General features: G+C 46.6%; 2 protein-coding genes across 2 annotated transcripts in view; both read left to right on the plus strand.

Moving 5' to 3' along the window:
* IPO9 (importin 9) overlaps nucleotides 1–7,229 on the plus strand; it is a 36,813-nt gene extending 29,584 nt beyond the window's left edge. The window contains 5 exon segments of the mRNA XM_050327108.1: nucleotides 1,800–1,933; nucleotides 3,379–3,498; nucleotides 4,393–4,494; nucleotides 4,859–4,935; nucleotides 5,548–7,229. Coding sequence (XP_050183065.1) covers nucleotides 1,800–1,933; nucleotides 3,379–3,498; nucleotides 4,393–4,494; nucleotides 4,859–4,935; nucleotides 5,548–5,658 — 544 coding nt within the window. The 3' untranslated portion in view covers nucleotides 5,659–7,229.
* Nucleotides 7,230–8,450: 1,221 nt separating this feature from the next.
* Nucleotides 8,451–22,046, plus strand: part of LZTR1 (leucine zipper like transcription regulator 1) — a 29,891-nt gene continuing 16,295 nt past the window's right edge. The window contains exons 1-9 of the mRNA XM_050327113.1: nucleotides 8,451–8,650; nucleotides 8,727–8,789; nucleotides 9,082–9,138; nucleotides 9,672–9,751; nucleotides 9,940–10,048; nucleotides 10,398–10,481; nucleotides 11,939–11,996; nucleotides 12,265–12,404; nucleotides 13,035–13,236. Of these exons, the coding sequence (XP_050183070.1) occupies nucleotides 8,475–8,650; nucleotides 8,727–8,789; nucleotides 9,082–9,138; nucleotides 9,672–9,751; nucleotides 9,940–10,048; nucleotides 10,398–10,481; nucleotides 11,939–11,996; nucleotides 12,265–12,404; nucleotides 13,035–13,236 (969 nt within the window). The 5' untranslated portion in view covers nucleotides 8,451–8,474. The remainder of the gene's footprint in view (nucleotides 8,651–8,726; nucleotides 8,790–9,081; nucleotides 9,139–9,671; nucleotides 9,752–9,939; nucleotides 10,049–10,397; nucleotides 10,482–11,938; nucleotides 11,997–12,264; nucleotides 12,405–13,034; nucleotides 13,237–22,046) is intronic.

Below are 22,046 nucleotides of genomic sequence, written 5' to 3' on the forward strand. Positions count from 1 at the left end.
GCTCTGATCATGGTGTGCTCTTCAGTGCTCATCATCTCTTCAGTGCTCATCATCTCTTCAGGGCTCCTCCTGCTCCCTGGGGTTCCTGTGCTGGAGGACAGGGGTGTCTCCTGCAAGTACGAGAGAGCTTTTGGGATTGAACTTATTTGAATGGGATGAGAATAACTTCCAGATGTGGAATTACCTTCGTAGGCTACTGTGAGGGTTTGGGTGTTGTAGGGGGTTTGTAAGAGAATCTTGGTGCTTTCTTGTTGATTTGTTAATCTGTTTAAAGTCAATAAAGAAATCAGCTGCAACAGTTTGCTCTCCCTTTTGCTGTGGAGCACGTTTGTGTTCCAGTGGAGGCTGAGTGCTGTATTCCAAAGCATGGAATGCTCTTTATTCATTTAAATTTTTGCCACAGCTGCTGTCTTTGATCTTTCTGGAAACGTGAAGCCCCACAGACCCTTCCAAGGGGTCTCACCAGCTGTTAACTCACTTCATAGCATGGATGTTGTTGTGTTACTGTTATGGGCACTCAAATAGCCTGTGAAATAAATAATGAGAAAAAGCAGGTTCAAAATGGAAGCTAGTAAAGAATCATGCAGGACAGGAGGCAGGTTTGAGGATCTCGTGCTCTTTTTGGTCCCACTTGTTCTGTTTCATCCCCAAGCCCGGTGGTTTATCCCCATTTGGACAGTGCAGGGCTGTCTGCAGGATCCCCTGAGGTTGTTTGTGGCACAGGGAGAAGCCAAGGCTAAAGGTGGTTGTTCAGAGCTGTCTCTTTGTTGTCCAAGATTAGAGCTGTTTGATGTTACAGGGCTCCACCCTGTAATAAACATTTGGATTGGGGTTGTTTGGGTTGCCATTTACCATGCATCAGAAAATGCCTGGTGTTTCTGTGTCCTGAGGAAAAGCAGGGCCTGCTCTGAGGAGCCTGTTGATCAGGGACCCTGAGAGCAGCCAACACCTTCTGGGTGCAGCAGGCCCCACCTGGTGAGGGCAGGTTGAAGAGGTGTCTGTTTGGTCTTGACTCACCTGATGAAAGGATGGGAAAACTTTGGGCAGCTCAGGGTGACAGGTAAGATCTGGGTCCAAACTCAGATGATTTGGAACTCAGATCATAGCAGGGGGGAGAGAGAGAGGGCAAGAAGTGAAAGCACAAAAAGAGTTGAGTTCCACAGAGCTCCAAAACTTCAGCTTGAGATCTGTGGAGCCTGGAGGGAGGTTTGGGAGTGCCAAGCACAGATGGTTGGCCTTGACCTGTAGTCAGCATCATCCTCAGTGTGGTTTGAAAACAGCCTGGAACTGGAGAAGGTTTGAAAGTGTGGAGTAGAAATCTGAGCAGAAGAGATGGAAGGAGCACATGAAGGTCTGAGTGTAGCAGAGCCACGAAGGACCAGAGGTGAAAACGAGCATTGAGGCTGGAGAAAGGGAGCAGATCATGGCTGCACATCAGCCAAATTACCACTTCCTTGCCACTGCTTTCCTCTTACTTCCATCTTTATCTGCACGTGGTGCTTCGTGGCCCTTCTGAACTGGACAAACCTTTCGTGTAAGTGTGTATTGTTGGTGTTTAATCCAAAGCTTGGCCAGTTTTTTGGCTGCTGTGCAGGTCAGGAGCTCAGTCCAGTTTTGGATGCTGACATCCAGCAGGAGAAATGGGAAAATTCTGTAATGCTTGCTCTTGGCAGAAGTGTAGAAGAGAGGGCACCTGGGTGTCTGCTCTGAATGTGCTGCTCCCTGTTAGCAGGGCACTCTGAAAGCCACACAGTCTGGGGAAATTCTGATCTGTAATTTTCCCATTCCCTGCTCCCCAGCTCTGTAGCACTGTGTAAACTCCTGCAGTATGGCATCAACACAGATGACAAGAGACTTCAGGACATCAGGGTGAAGGGAGAGGAAATATTTAATATGGATGAGGGGATTCGGACACGATCCAAGTCGGCCAAAAGTAAGTAATCATTTTGCTGCGTTTAACAGGTTTGGGTTTTTTCTGTAAGTGGATGCTGTGAAAGGCCTTCAATAGGTCTGGCAGATCACACAGAGCTGTGGGAGATAGTTCCTGCAGAAGGTACATGTTGGTTTTTAGGGCTAAACCATATATCATGTACTTATGTATCTGTTATTGGCCTTAATTCTGCCAAAGACTGATTTGGAAGACTCCTGATGTCTGATTTAATATAACTGGGTGAGGTGATTATGGGATGGAGAGTTACTCACTGCTGTTTTACATCATGAGACACAATGGATAATTCACTGATGCCTGAGAGGAAAGTGGTTTTAGTGCATGCAGAGATTTTAAATGAGACACACAAATATCAACTGGAATTCAACAGGCTGGAGATGCTTTTAAGGAAAGCCAGTCTCCTGCATAAGACTTGTCTTCTTTTTAGTTGGCTGAACCCAGAGTCTTCAACTGGAGATTACTGTTGAGAGATTCACCTTTGATTTGATTAAGTCAGAGTGGGCAGAGCTCTGGGCAGTTCTTGCTGAGGACATTGAGGAGCTGCTGTCCTCAGCCAGGTCTGTCAGACCTTGGTCCTGCCACGTGGTGTGGTACCAGCTGTGGGATGGCATGTGGTGGCTTCACAGATCCAAACTGGGAGCCTGTGGAGGCTCCTCGAGGCTGCCATGGGGATCAGGAGTGAGGCAGGGCCAGGGAAGGACTGGGGTGACAACTGAGGAGATCAATAGGAGGAAGCTCTAGGAGTGTGAGAGGTAAGTGATGGTCACAGAGCACTTGCTGCCTAATTATTCTTGGCTTAAAACACCCCAAACCAACTGATGTGTGGTCAGAACTGAAGAATGGCAACTGCCAGCATCTGAGTTAAACAAAGATCAGTGCTAATACCAGGAGGGGCTAAAACTGGTGCTCCCAGTTTCTTTGTTTGATAGGATCTTTACTTCTGTAATTAAGGGCAAGTACACTGTCTAGCTATCCCTATGGAATAGTTAAGCCCTGCAGGAACACCAGTGAGGAGAAGATGGAGCTCACAGTGGCTCAGGCAGGGCAGAGCCACTCCTGGGATTGCTGCACTGCCCATTTACATGAAAGCAGTGGTGGATGTGTAAATGCACTTCAGGAAAGCAGGGCTGTTCCAGATGACTCCATCAAGCAGCCTGCAGGAGCAGAGTCACACATCCATTCAGCTGGGAAGGTTTTCCCCCTGCCTTCTCTGCACTCAGAATATGCAAGACTGATGTTGTGGTTGAGGTCTTTGGGAATGTGGCTGTGAGGGTGCATGGAAGAATGCTTGGAGGGTATGTGTCAGTTGTGTTTAATCCCCAACCTCCCAAACAGGTTAAAACCCACTCCAACAAAAAAAAAAAAGGTGTGTTTTTTACAACATTTTATTAAAAGCAGCGTGAATATATCTATTTTTGTTTTTCTTACAGATCCTGAGCGCTGGACAAACATTCCTTTGTTAGTAAAAATCTTAAAATTAATAATAAATGAACTCTCTAATGCAATGGAAGCAAATGCATCTAGACAGACAACTGCAGATTGGAGCCAAGGTAAAATACTGAGTTTGCTTTTTCTCTTTCCAGGGCTTAAATCTACTTTGTCTTCTCTTGAGAAGCTTTCTATAGTCATAAGAAATTCACAGCAGTAAATGGTGTGCCTGTGATTACATAGGCTTGAATAGTGATCCAAAGGATAAGCTCAGAGAATCCCAGACTGGTTTGGGTTGGAAGAGACCTTTACAGACCATCTTATCCCACCCCCTGCCATGGGCAGGGACAGCTTCCACCAGCCCAGGTTGCTCCAAGCCCCATCCAACCTGGCCTTGGACACTTCCAGGGATCCAGGGGCAGCCACAGCTTCTCTGGGCAACCTGTGCCAGGGCCTGCCCACCCTCACAGGGGAGAATTCCTTCCCAATATCCCATCTAACCCTGCCCTCTGTCAATGGGAAGCCATTCCCCCTTGTCCTGTCACTCCATGCCTTGTCCAGAGTCCCTCTCCAGCTCCCTTGTCCTGTTGTACAGATCATCAGCAGCAGCTTCCAGCACAACAGCTCTTCCTTCCCTGTGCCATGTTTTAAGTGCTATCAATCTCTTCCAGGTAAAAATAAATAAAATGGGAGAATAAGACCAGTCAGTGTTGTGTAAACTTTAGACCTGAAAATTATATTGGGCCTAGTTTGGAAGATGGAACCTGACTGTATGCCAGTAAAATTATCCTTTTTGTGGTGTATCTGGTTTGCCTTTCTTCCTCCCTGCCTCAAGCATCCATCCTTGCTGCTGCTTTTTGCTTGGCTCCGGTTCTGGAATCATTCCAAAAGAAAAGGGAAGTTTGCAGGTCGTGCAGGGATGTTTTTGCCTACAGACTCCAGTCCCCTGGAGAGTGATCACAGGCTGGACCTCTTGGATTTTGCATTATTTCTGGAATATTGTTTTTTCTAAACAGATGATTCAAATGATATGTGGGAGGATCAGGAAGAGGATGAGGATGAAGATGAAGGCTTAGCAGGACAGTTCCTATCAGATATTCTTTCCACAAACAAGTATGGTGAGTGACAGCTTTAAAGTCCTTACTCAGAGCAAAAATGGAGTAGGTGACACTACTCCAGAGTGTCCTTCCCTTGCCAGCAGCAGAACAGAGGCTGCAGGAAGGAATTCTGCTCTGGGATTGTGAATCAGGACCTTCTGGAGAGAAGTAGCACAGTGATTAAATCACTGCATAATAAATAACATCACCTGGGGTTCAGAGATTTCTGTCCCATGACCTAAAGGAGTGAATATTCTGGATACATTTTTTTTTTTCCCAGCAGTGCCAAAACTATTTACTTTGGGATCCTCGGGTTTCTAATAGAAAACTTCCTGAGATGTTTTGCTTTGGTTGATGTTTAAACCTGCTGATTTGCCTCTGACAGATGAGGATTACTATGAAGATGATGAAGAGGACGATCCAGATGCATTAAAGGACCCTCTTTACCAAATAGATCTCCAGGTGATGCTCTAGAATGAGGGGTTTATCAGATTCTAGTTATTCTTCATAAAGTTTTAATGTTTTTAATGTTGTGTTTTAACAAATCTGTAAGCACTGGAAACATCAGCTATTGATTGTAACCCCAAAAGGGATGCAGTTAATTGACTTTTTTTTTGGAAAGGGTGGAGTATTCCAAAAATTTCTGGAGCTATTTTTCCCTATGATCTCAGTATCTGTAACTTGGGAAGATAAATGGAGAAAAATCTTTAAACAGAGGGAGATAAGACTTTTCTACTGGTGAGCTTCACAGCTACTTGCAGAAGTCAGGGGTAGATTGGAGAGTGACCATGACAGAATTTCATACTCCACTTGGAGGTGCTCCCACCCAGTCAGCCCTTGGGTGACACTTTGCTCCTGCTTTTCCCACCACCTGCAGCTGTTGATGAGCCCTTCCCTCTGCTCCCACCCTCCCCTCAGCTTCCACTCCTCCTCCTCCTCCTGCATCGCTCCTCTCTCTTCCTTCCAATCCCAGGGTCTTACCTGGGGTATGTTGAGATATCCCTCCTGACACATGGAAGCAGCAGGATTTCCAGGAAGAGGTGGTGCTGAGCAGGTGTTTTCTGTCCCTTCCAGGCCTATCTCACCGAATTCCTGTGCCAGTTTGCCCAGCAGCCCTGCTATGCCATGTTCTCCGACCACCTCAACGACAACGAGAAGCGAGTGCTTCAGGCCATTGGGATTTAGCCCCACCCCGGAGACCAGACCCGTCAGATCTGCACAACAGGTTTATCTTGGGCTAATTCCACGTTTTATGATTGAACATAAAACATTTTCCAGTGTCTGCCTGCCTGTTCCAGGTGGACCACGGCCTCGTGATGTATTGAGCCTCATCTTAACACGAGTCTGCTGAGGGAGGGGATCCCGAGAAAGCAGCAAGGACATTGCACGTCGGTCTCACCACGGGAGCACTTTCATTTTCCACAGTAACTTTTCCAGGAAGTTCTTAAAGATAAAGAAAAAAAAAAAAAAAAAAAAAAAAGGTGTCCTTAATATTTTTAAAAGCAAACTGTCTCTGCCTGTGAAGAGGCACTTAAATGAATTTCCCACAGCACAGTTGGACAGAGAAAGGAACTGGGCCACTTACGGATTGCTCGGATGTACCTTGAGTGGTGGGAAGGTTGTTCCACTTGGCACTCACGTAACACAGGGTAAAAATCTTGATCCTACAACGTGACTTCTTTTATAGAACCACAGACTCTGATCAGAGCTGCCTGGATGGGATGGAGCCTGTTCATGGGAGTTTGGAGGGGAAGCTGAGACGATAAACCCGAGTGCACATCTTCTCTCCTGGTGTGGATGGGGCTCTGTCGCTCCCATCTGCTGTCCACTCCCACGGGAGCAGTTCTGTGCTGACACTGGTGTGTGCACGTGCTCAGAGGAAGCCACCACTTAAATTCCTGTTCCTGTGGCTACAAAAGACTGGTTTTCTGGAACAAAAGGAGCCACGGTTTTTAGGGGGAAAAAAAAAAACAAACTGATTGTATTTAACGTATTTTCTCCGTGACAGCCACTCTGAACTCCTCTTCTTCTTTCACACTCCTGTGTGTATCCTTATAGAGTGGTAAAAATAACATTTGCAAATTGATTTCCCCATGAGAACAGCGTGATGTATCTCACAACACCTCTCTGCCTTTGGTTCCCTTTTGGGGGAAAGTGAAAATAAAACTATTGAAATGTACATTGGTATCCTTCTTATAAAACAGATTTAAAAGGAACTTGCGCTTGTTTCCTGAAGTCGCTTTTTAAAAAGACATCTTTCTCCTTAGGACGCTTTCTGTACGTGCTGCCTGGAGGATGTTAGGAGCCACCTGAACAGAAAGGGAGTCCTGTGCTGGATGCATCTAAAAACAACAAGCTGAGCCGTTGTAGAGTTTCCTTTCTTAAGAAAGGCACTTGCTGTTCCTCTGTGGAATAATCTGCTTCGACGTCGTATCAAAACCTCCATAAACTGGAGTCGTTCTGTGTCTTGCTGGTCTCGTGTTGTGCCCGAGAATGGGCAGAGCTGGGGGGGGGATCCCCCATTCCCTGGAGACTCCTCTGAGCCGTCCTCAAGTCCTCGTATTTTGTGTGCCTGGCTAACTTGATGAGAAGCAGAGTTTGAAGCCTGATTTTTATGTGTCTTAATAAGGTACAAGCTCTTTCCACGCAGTTGTGTCGCAGTGTCTTTTCTTCTTTGTGGATTCTCTGGTCTATAAGAATATCTGTAATTAAACTTGGTGTCCTGGCCCTCCTGTCATACTATTAGGAGTCCATTAGGAGTTTTGTTCTCGGGTCTTTTGTCTCTTTCAGCTTTCACTGAAAAGGGAAAATAGTTAAACTGAACAGTGCAGTCTCTCTTGGAACCCCCTGAGAAGCTGCTGGCTGTGTCCTGATAGCTGTGCAGGAAGGGTCAGGAGTGTCCTCAGAGGGACCAGTCCCAGCTCTGGGAAGAGGCAGGAGCAGCTATTTTTGCCCCGTGTGTTGGCAGTAGAGGCTCAAAACGAGCCATCCACGCTTGGAGGTGAGTGAGTGCCAGACATCTGGAAGCATCAAAGTGTGCTTCAGGGTGTCAGGAGTAAACAGAGCACATTGAAGGCTGGTTTGCTCCAGTGGGAGCTGGAGCTGGAGCTGTCCTGTGCCTCAGAGGGGCTTTAGTCAGGTCAGAGGGTGGGCTTAAACAAGACCACAAAGAATGAGGCTGACATAGCAGTCCTGAGACTGAACTGAGACATCCAGTGTCTGTGATTGTAAGGTCCAGAAGGTGGCTGGGCCAGTGTCATGTTCCTGCTGGACTTGGTATGCTGGGAGAAGCTGCTTTGATTTGCAGCTATCAATGGTTTTGCCAGGAGTGTGAGAAGGGGGGACCAGTGGCTTTTTGGGACCAGCCCTGGAGCTGGTCCTGCCCCCAAGATGGGCACAGGGACAGCGTGGTCCTGCAGCAGCTATTGCCAGGGAACTCACCCTGTGCTGGGTGGTCTTGGCAAGAAATACTCTGACTCTAGCATTCCCCCAGAAGAGGCTGGATAGAATTTGGGAGACGGTGCATGAGGGAAACGATTTGAGGGAACTCATCGAGGTCCTGCTGGTGCTCGTGACTTTGTTGCTTCTTTGCCTTCCAACTGCCCTCCTTGCTAACAGAATTCCGAATGCTCCATGATGTGCCTTTAAACAAGGATTGTGTTTGCTGCAGGAATTCTGCCAAAACAATTCTGACCAGTAACGGGGAGGGTTTGTATTAACAAATAAAACTCTTAAAGTATAATTGGGTCCCCATCAATGCCGGAACCGCCGCGACAACCGCGGGCCTCGAACCCATGACCTTCAGCTCCTCACGCCTTTCCCCCCAACCCTGAGCGGTGCATGCTGGGGGCTGTAGTCCAGGGCTGGTCAGCGGCCAGGCCGAACCCCCTCTGCCGCGGGGCACGCCGGGAGTTGTAGTCCGGCGATGAGGTGCTGGCGCGCCGGAAGACGCTCTCGCGGGGCACGCCGGGAGTTGTAGTCCCGCGGGGCAGGCGCGGGCCATGGCGGCGGCCGCGGCCCCGGTGGGCGGCGCGGGGCGCTCGAAGGTGGCGCCGAGCGTGGACTTCGACCACAGCTGCTCGGACAGCGTCGAGTACCTCACCCTCAACTTCGGGCCCTTCGAGACCGTGCACCGCTGGCGCCGCCTCCCGCCCTGCGACGAGTTCGTGGGGGCCCGGTGAGCCGTGGGGGGAGCGGGGGGGATTGGCGGGGAGGGGGTCCCGGCGCCGCTGACCCGTCCGTGCCGCCCGCAGGCGCAGCAAACACACCGTGGTGGCTTATCGGGATGCGATCTACGTGTTCGGCGGGGACAACGGGTAAGGGGGGCCGGGAACGGGGGGAGCACGGCCGGGGCTGAGGGGAGAGGGATGTGAGGGGGCCCGGGGCTGAGGGGGATGGATGTGAGGGGGCCGGGGCTGAGGGTGATGGATGTGAGGGAGGCCGGGGCTGAGGGGGATGGATGTGAGGGGGCTGGGGCTGAGGGGGATGGATGTGAGGGGGCCGGGGCTGAGGGGTGATGGATGTGAGGGGAGCTGGGGCTGAGGGTCTGTGGCCGCCCTTGCCCGACCCCCGGCCCGGCTCAGCCGCCTCTCCCGTCCCTCCCCGCAGGAAAACGATGCTGAACGACCTGCTGCGCTTCGACGTGAAGGACTGCTCGTGGTGCAGGTGGGCAGCGCAGCCCCCCGGGCGCTGGCAGGGCTGGGACACGCCGCGTCTTTCCTCGGCGCCTCCAGTCCCGCTGTAAAAGTTTGTGGCTCTACCGGAGCACCTGAGGGAAGTGTCGCCCCCCAGCCAGCGCTGTCACAGCTGGTCCCTCCCAGCCGGGGTCACCTCTGTTCCTCCTGTGGGAGGGCAGAGGGACCGGGCTGCTGCACAACTCGGGGCGGGGAAGGTGCCGAGGGAGGCTCATACCTTTCCTCCTTTCCTCTGGGCTGGGTAGTCTGTCTTGTCTCACCCGTGCCCCATTTTCCAGCTCTGCCAAACAGATTTCAGCAGCAATGTGTTTGTAAGCACCTGTACTCCACACTATGCCCTAAAATCCTAGTGTAGCCAAGAATCCCAAACTGGTGAAACACTCAGGAACAGCAGAATAACTTCTAACAACTGGGTTGGTTTTTTTTTTTCTGAATCTGAACAGTAGCTTTGAGTGCCTGAAGCACGACCAGGGTGTCTGATTGCTGCTGTTCTGACTCGTGCAGGGCTTTCACGACGGGGACCCCGCCGGCTCCGCGGTACCACCACTCTGCCGTGGTCTACGGGAGCAGCATGTTCGTGTTTGGTAAGAAGAAGAAACTCTTTACCTCAGTGATTCTGTAGGAGGAGATGTGGAGGAGAAGTCTCTCACCTGTAGCAGTTAGATACCAGATACCTGCTCTTTGTGCAGTCTAAAGTTTCTCCTAATGCAGTGCCCTGGAGTGTGTGTGTGCTCCACTTGCCTTGCAGTCTAATGAAATCCTTGTTGCCCAGGTGGTTACACTGGAGACATTTATTCCAATTCCAACCTGAAGAATAAAAATGATCTCTTTGAATATAAGTTTGCAACTGGACAGTGGACAGAGTGGAAGACTGAGGGAAGGTAAGAGCTGGTGGGGATTGCCACCTTCCTGTACCAACGGTGCTGCGAATTGTCCCGTTATTTAACTACTTTCCATAAGATACTCTTGGGAATATTTGAGTCCAGGCAAGGAATTAGTTGGGATTTTTTGTGTATAAGGTGGTTTCTCTCAAGTGAAGGCAGCAGAGTGCAGGACTAACATGAGCCCCTCAGAGGCTCAGTGTTTGGAGGGTGGATGGCAGAAGCAATTTTGTGTAGGGGACATCCTTCTCCTTCTTATAATGTCACAGCATTGTAGCTGTGACACAGATCCCTCTACAGCCCCTCTGCAGCTGAGGTAACATTTTTTTCTGTGTTTTCTCCCTTGCAGGTTGCCAGTGGCCAGGTCAGCTCACGGTGCCACCGTGTACAGTGACAAGCTGTGGATCTTCGCTGGATATGATGGCAATGCACGGTATGGGTGGGATCACCCTCTCCCTGAGTGCTTTTGTGAAGTCCCAGCCCTTCAGTTCCCACCCCTGTAGAGTCATTTCCACATCCCAAGGGGTTTAAACAAGCAACTGGGGCTTTGCAAACCCAGCCTGCTGTTGGGCATCACCCTTGTGCCGTTCACCATCTCGTGTTCAGATAAGTACATGCTTAAAACCTAAAAATCTGGTCACTCAGAGTGGCTGTGGCTGGGTAATTTTACAGCCTGCTTGGTTGTGAGGATGCAAAATGATCTCTGAAATTTGGCAAATGTGCATTTCTCAAAAGATTCCCGGCACAGGCCGCCTGATGTTGCTGAAGACTTAGAGAGCAAAGCTGGATTTGCTGCGAAGTCATCTGACAGAACTAAGAGCAGCGTGTCAGCTCTTCCTCTGAAAATCTGATGTGATATTTAGGTTGAAAGGAGGTGGGATTTCGGATGGGAAAAGACTGGAAATGAGTGGCACCAAGAAGTTAAAGAGAGCCTGGTGCTTTGCCCCACAGCAGTTCTTTGAGTTTGCCATTAGTCTGTCAGGGAAAAGTCGATTCTGAACACGTAATTTATTTTTTTTTGTCTTGATGAACTTGAGGAGCAATTTATTGATTGTTGATGTACAATATTTGCATTGTGAGAGCACACAGAGATTGTCACAAATGAGGACCTGGGTTGCCTCCTCTTCTGAGGAGAATCTGCAGAAGAGTTTCCAGCTCCTCAAAGTCTTCAGGAGAACTGCTGTTAATCCAGGAAAACAGATGGGATCTCTTTGTTGTTTCTGGAGGAGGAATTGGTGTAAGATGCATGACTCTGTGGGATTGCTCAGTGCCAGCTTAGAGAGTCCCTGAGGGCTTTGGGTAGCTGGAAGGAGGGAGTGGGTGAGAGGAGCTGTCTAATTTATGTTAAATGTGTCTAATCGTGGTAAAAAAGTCTTTTTGTGGAACTTGAGCCTCCAGGCAGATTTGAACAAAGGAAATGTCTGTAGGTGCAGTGAGTAACTTGTCCTGGGAACAGCACAGTCAGGGATGTGTCAGCTTACCTGCTTTGTCCTCCTTTTTGTATTTAAGGAAGGATTCAGCCCCATAAATAATTGCTGTGGTCAGTCTCGGGAGTTAGCAGGGATGAGCAGAAGGAGGCAGGGTAATAAGGGGTATTTCTGTAAAAATCCCAAAGATTAAATGGCTCAAAAGCTTAAATTCCAGACTGAGTCACTGTGTGTAGCTTTAACTTCAGTGTATTTGTAAGCAGCAAGATGCTGAAGCAAGCTGGGGTGAGGCTGTCAAATTTAGGTATAGGGAGAAAAGATGCTAATAGTTGTTCTTCTGTCAGTGGAAATAGAGGATTCTTCCTGTGCAGAAGGAACTTTGATGAAATAGGGTTTTGTCCTTTCAGTGTCATTACTGAAAATGAACTGTTTCAAATCAAGCATTTTTTGTGTTGTGGCACAGATTAAATGACATGTGGACAATTGGCCTGCAGGACAGAGAACTGACCTGCTGGGAAGAGGTAAGAAGCTTTAATTTCAAGTAACACATAGAATTATCCTTTTTGGATAATTAAAGTTATTTAAAATTTCCCCCACTGGACTGCACTGCTCGCTCTCCAGAACGTGCTTTTTGACCCACAGCGAAAAGAAACAGTTCAAGTTTGATTGGGAAAACCAAGTGTATGTGAAAGGGTGATTTTTCACTTGTGAATCTATGAACTGAACCTGGACTGCCCACTGTGTCCTGAAATAATGCATTTCTGATTTGGAACTTCCCTTGTCTTTCAGATTGAGCAAAGCGGTGAAATTCCTCCCTCGTGCTGTAATTTTCCTGTGGCAGTTTGCAAAGACAAGATGTTTGTTTTCTCTGGCCAGAGCGGAGCAAAGATTACCAATAATCTCTTCCAGTTTGAATTCAAGGAAAAGATGTAAGTGTAGACAGTTAAGTCGTGCAAAATCCACATAATCCTTGACTGCTTGAGTTGAGAAATGCAAATACTTAAGGCTATTGAGGAAGGATGCTGCATCTCCTGACAAAGCAGAGTAGATAAGAAAAAATATGGACTGTTTTCATGAGACTTTTTCATTTTCCATGTGTATCAGATTGGTCTTCTTCAGCAGCTGAACAGAAAATTTAGTAGATTCACTTAAAATAGAAAGTGTGAATCTCAGTGTGCTCAGAGGGGGATGTCAGATATTACCTTCCTAGGAGTTGTGTGATTACCTGATTAAAACCAGAGGTCCTGTGAAATGCCAATTCAATACTGGAGCCACTGGGAAATGTAAAATGCCAGGCGTTTTTGAAAATCCTATTTAGTTTGAGACATTTGGTGTGAAAATACGACCTGTCTGATGGGATAAAAATGCCAAAAAGTGGGAATACAGAGGCACTGGTGTGTTCTGACAGCCTGGTCTGTCTGCTTTGGGACCGAAGTGGAACCACAAGCAGCAGCTGCCCTCATGCAGGTTCAGTGAGCGCTGTAACAAACTCCTCCCGAGAGTTAGAAAAATTTAAAAGAGTTGTAAAAAAACACCCTTTTTCCCATTGACTGTCCCAGCTGGACACGGATCCCCACTGAGCACCTGCTTCGGGGGTCGCCCCCTCCTCCCCAGCGGCGCTACGGGCACACCATGGTGGCCTTCGACCGGCACCTCTACGTCTTTGGGGGGGCTGCGGACAACACCCTGCCCAACGAGCTCCACTGCTACGACGTGGACTCCCAGACCTGGGAGGTCATCCAGCCCAGCCCAGACAGTGAGGTAACACCTTTCCTCTTGGTGTGTTTTCTGTTTATGTTTTATTATCGTCTTCGACTCGTTTTCGCTCTGGAGGTTTTTTTTTTTTTTTTGACAAAGGACGGTGACTTTTCGCTAAATAGCAACAGCTTCTTCCCACGGGTGGTTAATCAGCTCAAATATTGTGGCCAGCAGTCCTTAAAGATTTGTCAGTGTTGACACGTTTAAAACTTTGCTTTGCATTTTGTTTAAAGAAATACCATGAAACGCTTGTAATTCAAGCTATGAGTCAGTCATTATTTGGGAAAATTTAATTATGAGTTCACTGCGTACCAGCGGTTCTGTGGTTGGCTGGGTGATGCTCTTGCAGCAGAATTCAAAGCTAGGCAAAGTTTGATTGTGTCACTGTAATAACGCCCATGTGCGTAAAACCTTACAAACTCTCATCATACAGATTAGCATTTCCCTTCTAGGTCGAGTGTGAAGTGCTTGCTTATAAAGGTGTGGCTGGAAAAATAGTAGTAAGGCTCAGAAAGGGCATTTTTGAACATACTTGCATTAATAAGAGATATAAATTGTTAAATGTCATTTTTTTACATGGACATCAAAAGACTGTAGACCACCAAGGGCCAAGGCAACACCCCAAATGAGAAAACATTTTAAAAAAAAAGGAAGATGACAAACTTGGTAATATGTTTCTTTTGGGCTACTCATTCCAAGGCAGGGACTGTGTGATAAAATGCCACTTTTTTCTCGTAGCTCACCCACAGATCCTGCGTGGGATCAGCTGGTATTCCAGGTGCCCTTAATTAACCGTGCCCGTGGGCCTCGTTGGGAACAGTTATTTGACCAAAGTATTTCACAGCAGTCTAGTCAATGCTTTAAAAAGCTGTTTTATTGCCACACAAAATTAATAAAGCTGCTTCTTCAACTTTCTAAAGCCACGGTTGCCTTCAGGACTGTAGATCCTGTTCCGTTCCTGCCAGCGTTGCCGTTGGATGTGTGAGGCTTGGGCAGGCGTTGGTTCTTTGGGATGTGATTGATTGTTGCTTCCAGGAGCAGAACTGCTCCTGACAGTGTTGTAAACCAGCATTATTCCCTGAGTTATACCCTGCTAAAACTTCATTTCAGATATCAGAGCTCTTCTCTTGGGCTGTCAGTAGTCCTGGACAGGGTCTGTTCATTGCTTGTGTTGTGTTTTGAAGTTTCCTTCTGTGTTACAGCATCTAGAGACTGATTTGGGAGGAGAGATTGAAGTGCTGCTTAAACACAGGATAGTAAATTTTCCTAAAAGACTGATTAACTGCAAAATCTGAAAGATTCTGGCATTTTAAGTTTTAAATGATTTTGTGTCTTCTGGAGGGGTAACTCGATAATTTCTCAGAATTGTTTCCCTAAAGTTTCTATGAGCTTTTGGCAAAGACTTCTAATGGTGGCAATGAATCTCTAATATGATACTGTTCCCAGGACACTCTGAACTGGGATTTTCCCTGTTTATCCATCTCTGTGAACAAAGTTCTTCACATTAAGTTGAAACAAAATAGAAGTCGATAAGTGCAGTGCTGTCTCAGCACTTGAGGGTTTCTACTGTGTGTGAAGTGATGGTGACCTCTGTTAATTGTGCAGCAGAATGATCCGTCTTCACTTTCAGAGTTGGTGTTTTCCCCTCTTTCCAATGGGTGGATTGTAGAGTTTACTTTCTGCTTGTTCTGCATTATGTGATGTGATCTTAGAAATGCTGCATTATGACTGCACTACAGCAGGGTTACCTTCTTACTTATGGTCATGTGATGCATATCCTTAATTCTTTCTTCTTTTGGATATTTAGCACAGAGTGGGTAAAGCCTCTGGAGTCCAAAATAAGAAGGTTTGGTGCTGACTGAGCTGTAATTCAGTGGTGACTTTCACAGTGCGTTGCAAAAGAGATTTCTTAGGCTGAAGGAGAGTGATTGCTGCCATTCCAGTCTTGTTCTCTGAACAGAGCCAGCCCTGAGGAGCTTTTTAGAGTGATCCGGGGAGAGATTTGGGCTTTGCAGACCTACACATGCCAGTAACAGGAATAGGCTGTCAGGTGGAAGTGATATTTCCCCTGCTACCCTGTTATGGGCAATGTGGAAGGTGCCAGGTCACATGAGACTGAAGAACCTTGAGGTTGTTACGTGGAGGAGGGGGTACAGTTTGGGCATTTATCACAGCAAAGCAGGGTAAGTTCCAGGAAGGATGTCGAAGCAGTTCTGGAGCACAGGCAGCAATCACATGTCAGGTGCTGCAGGTGCCCTGAGACAATCTGGCATTTTCTGCATTTTGGGTAAACAGGTAGAACAAAGCTGGGAACAGGTCTGGCAAAATGGACCTGTCCTGGTTCTCTGCCCAGGGCTCTCAGAATTCTTGACAGTGCCTTGCTGTGAGATGGAGGCTTAATGGGTAGAAGAGGGGAAATGGGAATGGAATAGGTCAGTCCTGCAAAAATAAACCAGGATTTGCCATTTTGTGCCTTTAGGGTGTCTCCAAAATGAGTATCAAGATGTCCTTGCTGAGCTGCACAATTGCAGTCTGTAGCTCCTCAGACCTATATATATGTACATATATATTTTACAGAGCACACAGAGCTCTTCTCCATCTTCACTGTTAGATGATCTTCACAGCTGGAGGTTCTACTTTTCTAAGGCAGCCACGGGAATATCTTGTCTGAGTCCTTGCCTGCCTGTGTAACACTGCCAAAGCTTCCTGGGGTGCTGGATTTTCTTTATACAGGGCTATCAGAAGATTGCAAAAATAGGAAATAGATTTTTTTTTTATTTGCCTCGAGTCTTCCTATTGAACTCAAAATATCCTTGGCTTTCTGAAGAAGGTTGGAGCAGCATAAAAATTAGGCAGGCAGTAACAGGGAGAATGCCCCATCTTGCACAGCTGACAGACAGGGGTGTTACATCAGGAGGAAGAAAATTCTCCTTCCTCACAGTTCTCATCTCCCTGTGGCTGCAGGGACTGGCAAGCCATCCTGAAGTTACAGGGGCAGTCTCTAAAACTTGACCTGTGAAACGCTTCAGTCTCACAATTGGGCCTTTGAAAGCCAAGAGCAGTAAAAATTTCTGACTTCCAAAGCTCTTAATTTTTCTTTTGGTGAGCCAAAAGGGAGGCTGATGTGCTGGTAACCTTCTCGGGCTTCCTTGGAGGCTCAGTTCTGGAGTTTTTCAAATGGATTACAGTGACGTGGCTTGTGGGCAGCTGAGGAAGATTAAAAGGACTTACTCATCCTCCTGTGGATGAGTCTGCCCCGTCTCCCTGTGCAGTTATACCCACTGAGGTATCTTAAAGAAACATCTTGTTGTGTGCACAAATCCCCAAATTCCTGCAGCAAGGCCCCTGACAGGATCTGCCTCACAGGTGGGCAGGGGAGTTTTCTGCTGGGAGAGATAACATTGAGCTTTTCACAGTCTAGAGAGAGGGCTGGTGCTTTTGGTGTTTATAAATCATATGTAGTGTTCGAGCTTGCATCCTCTTCAGAAAACCTTTTAAGAAATGTAAGAGCTTCACACCAAGTGCCCTTTGCAGGTCTGTGCTCAGTGAGCTGGGGAGAGACAGCTCCAAAATGTTGGTATTTGTAAGAACCCAGGTACCAGGGTAACTGTAACACTGAGAGTAACCAACATTGTTGCACAGCTCGATTTCTGTTCATCAATTTTATGTTCACATCCTTTCTGAGGGGTGTTTATTACATGCTTTTATAGGATTCTCCCAGAGAAAGCAAAATACTAATGATGTAGATGATAGGCAGAAGGAGATTTCTGTAGCTCGCTCACCAGTCAGGAGCTGGAACAGCACAGACTGAGCATGGCTCACGTTAAAGGGGAATGAATTTGGGTAATGGAAAGATTTGAAATGTGGTTTTGAATGAGGAGCAGTTACTCTGTATAACCTTTTGTCAACAACCTTGAAAGACAACAGAAAATCCCAGCTCTCCTCTGCTATCTTTGTCCAGAGTTTTGCCAGTTGCTGGTTACAATAACAGTCCACTCGGGGATTTGGATTTCTTCTCAAGGTGGGCACAAACAGTCCGTGTTCCAGTCTGGCTGGAGGGGACATCTAGGACAGGGTTTGTGGTCTGGGCTTCGTGGTTTCCCTTACAGCATCCCTGGAAACAGTGACTTCAATCCCCAGCTCTTGTGGGGAGCTGAGATGAGCTCCCTGTGGTGTGAAAGGGATGGAAGTGCTGGGATATTCTTGGCTCCAGAAGCTGACACGGTGTAGTGTCAGTAAGTAATATAAATACATGATCCTTGTGGTTATTAAATAGATCTTCCAGTATATGTTGTGTTCACAAATCAAGGAGGTTATTCAGAGAAGAAATCAGAAAATTATTGAAGATGGGAAGCCCAGTGACCAGCTGTGAAGAGAGGTGTCTTTTAGCTGTAGGAAATTAATTCTTCCCTGGCTTACCTGGGGAGCAGAGGTTTTTTTAAATATGTTGGTAAAAGATAAAGACTCAAAAAGGAAGGAAATAAAAGTTTGCAGATTTTAAAGAATAAGAGTAATGATTCATTGGAACATTTTATTGGAGTTTCGTGGTACGTCTTCATTATGTTTACACCAGGATTTGATCTTTTCTAAAAAGAAAGTTTTCCTCAAAGGAAGGCTCCACTTCAGTACCTCTTCGAGGAAGTCTGGTAGGCTGGTTTATGCAGGCAGTCAGATTAAGATGCTTAAAGTACTATTATGGTTATTGGATTTTGGAATCCACACCATGTGCCAAAGAGAAGCAAATGGTTGATCACTGGGTTCTCAGATTGTCAGATTTCAGTGTATGATCTTTTGTGACACAATCATTGGATTTGGCAATACTTGCTCTTCAAAGTGTGCCTCGTGCTCTCTGATGAATTATGCATTAACATTGCTTTTTAAATTTGCAACTGATATACTGAAACGATTTTAAAGGAAATAGCATTTACTATTATTGCAGCTGTAAATAAGTTACAGACGGGCTCAAACTCTGACCTCTGTGGTTATATTGGCACATGTTTGGATGTCATTGTTAATGAATTAACCTTCCTGTTTCCATTCTGTGTTCTCCAGTGGATGCCAGGTGGGAAATTCTCATCCTCAGTGCATTTTGAAGGGGATGATCAGGTCAGTCAGGAAAAGTTTGCCCTTGGTAAATCCTTGCTGACTGGTCCCAGTCACCTCCTTCATGGGGTGGAAGTAGCTTCCAGGTAACTTTCTTGGGATGGTGGTGCAGTTGCCTGGCTCATGGTTAGCTGGGTGCCCAAGCTGTGTCCCCAGGTCCACACCAGGACAGACTTTTAAAATTAATACTTGGGCACTTGGTTTATTCTTTGGTACCTGCAGCAATAAACTGGGACAGAAGAGTCCATTGCCATCTGAAAGGAATGAGAGCCTACAGAAAGACCCAATAAAGGAATAACAGCCCAAGGAAAGGCCTAACAAAGGAATGACAGCCCAAGGAAAGGCCCAGTAAAACCCTGCAGCATTTGCCTGCTCCTCTTTATTTGTGGAGCTGCGTGTCTTGAAGTTCACTCTAACATGTGTCCATTCCAATTTTGTCTGAAAGCAGAGATTGTCTGCACCAAGCATGGGAAAACATTTTAAATCCTTAAACCTCCTTGAACTTAAAGACTATCCAAAGCTCTGTCTGCCCATCTGTTTGAGTTTGATGCTGTTGCCTGGTGTGACAGTGTGGAAACATCTTGAGTATCAACAGCTCCCAGTAGTGACAGCTCATTTTGACCTGTTGTAGCTGGTTTTCTTGGGTTTCAGAGAAAAATAGATACTTTTTAAAACTTCTAATATATTTGGGTTCACCAGGTTGGTTTGTTGATGGCTTTGGGTATTTTTATTTTGTTCTAGCTTTGAATTTTTAGTGGTACTGAAGGATAGAGAGGCTCATTGATGTTGTGAAAGAGATTTGAGCACGTTGTTACTGGCTTTGGAGTTCAGTGCAACAGTCAGGCTCCATAATACCTGCTCATTCATAGCTGAGTGTGAGGAGAGTTAACATTTGCACAGTTATAAATCTACTCTGCAAATATAACAAAGCTGCTGAGAAGCTGAGAGTGACAAAGAAGAGCTTTGAAACAGCTGCAGGGGATTTGATTTTAGCTGTTGAAGTTTCAATGAGAAAAGCACAGGAACATGTTAAAATGGTTTGAGAAAGGAGTCAGAGAGAGAAATTAAGCACTCACAGCCTGCAATAACAGCATAGCTGATGCTTTCCTCACAGCCAAGAGGATGAATCTCACTACAAGAAAGTTACATTTTTCCCTGCCCCAGTTGTGCCAGTGGTACAGAAGAGCTGGGCCAGGCCATGGACAGGGCTGTGAGTGCTGCCCTGCTGGGACCTGTCAGCTCAGAAAAGGTCTCACTTTGTCCTCTTCCAGCATGTTGGTCAGCCTTGGCACTTTGGAGTGATCCATCTGCCCTGCTTTTTCATCAAGCCAAAATGTGAGAAGGCTGTCCCAGACTTTGGGAACAACTGAGGGATATTTCCTCTTCACCATCTTTGTGGTCTGCGTTCTGCCTACTTGCAGTGAGCAAACCCCTCACTCAGCTTCTCATCTCATCCCTGGAAGTGTCCAAGGCCAGGCTGGACAGGGCTTGGAGCTGCCTGGGATAGTGGAAGGTGTCCCTGCCCATGGCAGGGAGTGGATCAAGAGCTTTAAGGTCCCTTCCAACCCAAACCATTCTGGCATTCTGTGATTCATGAAGAGCCAGGGGAGGAAGAAGGCAGACAAAAAGCAATCAGTGTGAAGGATTTTGTTGCTTTGTGCCTCTGTCACTGCACAAACCAGGGGAACACTATTTGAGTAATTTGTGAAATGGTTCAGTCACAGTGATGGGCTCCAAACAAGACCATGGAGCTTTCTCTGGACTGACCCTGAGTGTTCTGGGTACACAGGGAGCATCTTCTGGAGCTGCAGCTGCAGGGCAGTCCTGCTCCTGCTCTCTGGTGCCTCACATCTATACTTGCACACACTGTTGTTTGGAAATCCTGTCTCCAGGTGTCCTGCCCAGCAGTGGCTGAGAGTTCCTGCCCCAGGGGAAGCTCCCTCCCTGCCCTCTGGAGAACAGAGTTCCAAAAAATCTGGGGATGTGTTTGCTTTAGATTTCAGCATGACAACAGTTAAACAAGCACCTGCTCAGAGGTAAATAAAGAAACACGTGGAAGTGAAAAAGACTTCAGAAGTGGAAATTAAATTTATTCCAGGAGAGAGAGAGATAAATTTCAGCCTGGTATATGGCTTTACTTCTCTGCTCCTTTTTTTTTTTTTCCTTGCAATTTATCTTCAGCTATTTTAGCTTAAGCTATAATCCAAGAACCATTTAAGCCTTGACTCTGCACAGGCAAGTTCTAAATTGCATAGAATGGACCAGTATTGACCCCTGAGTGGAAATGATTCATTTTACTTTTTTAACTGTTTAATTTTACTTTTACATTGCTTCAGCTTCAATTTATTAAGGACTTGAAATGAAGCTAAATGTGTTCCTGGTGAGGTCAAAATTTAAATCATTGAGTTTATGTGGTGGTTTTGCACAGATTTAACTGAGTTTATTTTAAAGGACGTGTGCTCAGCCCCAAAGCTGATGCTCAGGGCTGTAATCAAGGCAATTTGAATGATTGCTGGGTGCTCTGGCACAGCTTTGGGAGTCAAATCAGCACAGGATAAACCCCATTTGAGCTGCTCCAGGGTTGAGTCTGAGCACAAGAAATGAGGAAAAGAAAAAGACTTGTGAAATACTTGTATTTTGAAAGTGATGGCTGGAGTCGTCCTGGCAGTGTGGAGGGGGTGCTGAAGGGGAAGCAAAGGTGACTGATGAGGTCTGCTTTTGAAAGCAAAGATTCCAGCTTGGAAAGAGCCTCAGATGCAAATCTCATTAACCTTAAATAGAGAAACCACTCCAACAGATGAAACAGGGTAGTGTTAGCTCAGAGAGGGGTGCCAGCCCCCGTCACTGGAGGTGTCAGGATGGAATCCAGAATTCCTTTTGTCAGGCACTGCTAATAAAGTAAGGAGATCATTTTGGTGGAGTGGCAAGTACAGGATCTAGAGCTGGCAAATGCAAAATTCAAGATAGGGCAGCTTCTGGGTGTCTGGAATTGGTGGTTGAGGAACGTGGGGACCAGAATGTGTCTCAGTCTGTTTATGTTTCTCCAGCTGTTTGTGCTACTGAGTTTTATTAACCCTTTTATTTTTTTTTCCCTGAATATTTTCTTGAGGACCCAGCTCCCCTGCTTTGCACTGGGGCAGAGTTTTTCCTCTGGTCAAATCCTTGGCTGTGGCAGAGCTGAGCGTTGCTCCTCTGGCATCAGAATGTGACCACTTGCAGAGTTGTCATCTCCACGTGGGGGGTTTGTGCTGGCCTGAATTCTGCTGTCCTGATTCAGCAAAACAAACCCCCTGAAACCCTCAGCTGCACAATGTTTTGATGAACTGGACGTGGCCTTCCTTTTTCTGGGCTCTCCTTCCTTATTTTACATTTCTCTCTTTAAGAATGTGGTCTGTGTATTTAGAAAGGGGAGTTGTTTGATTGCTTAAGTTATTAGTAAGGGCAGAGCTCTGGTTTCTGGGCCAGTACCAGCCATTACAAATGAAAAATCATTGTCACAATGCCCCATTCAGATCATTGGAGTTGAACATGATGTGACTGGCAACTGTGGTCTTACTTTGTTAAATATTCAGGTGGTTCGTGTTTGTTTTCTGGCACCAGTTGTTGCAAAGCTCTTTTTGACTGAAAATAAGGTAGTTGTTAAAATACAATGGCAGCTTTTGAAAACCAAATACTAGAGGATTTTGAGAATTATTTTAATTAAAATCAAA

This window comes from Myiozetetes cayanensis, unplaced genomic scaffold (genome assembly GCF_022539395.1).
Source record: "Myiozetetes cayanensis isolate MyiCay16 unplaced genomic scaffold, myiCay2020 scf32, whole genome shotgun sequence".
Lineage (NCBI taxonomy): Eukaryota > Metazoa > Chordata > Aves > Passeriformes > Tyrannidae > Myiozetetes > Myiozetetes cayanensis.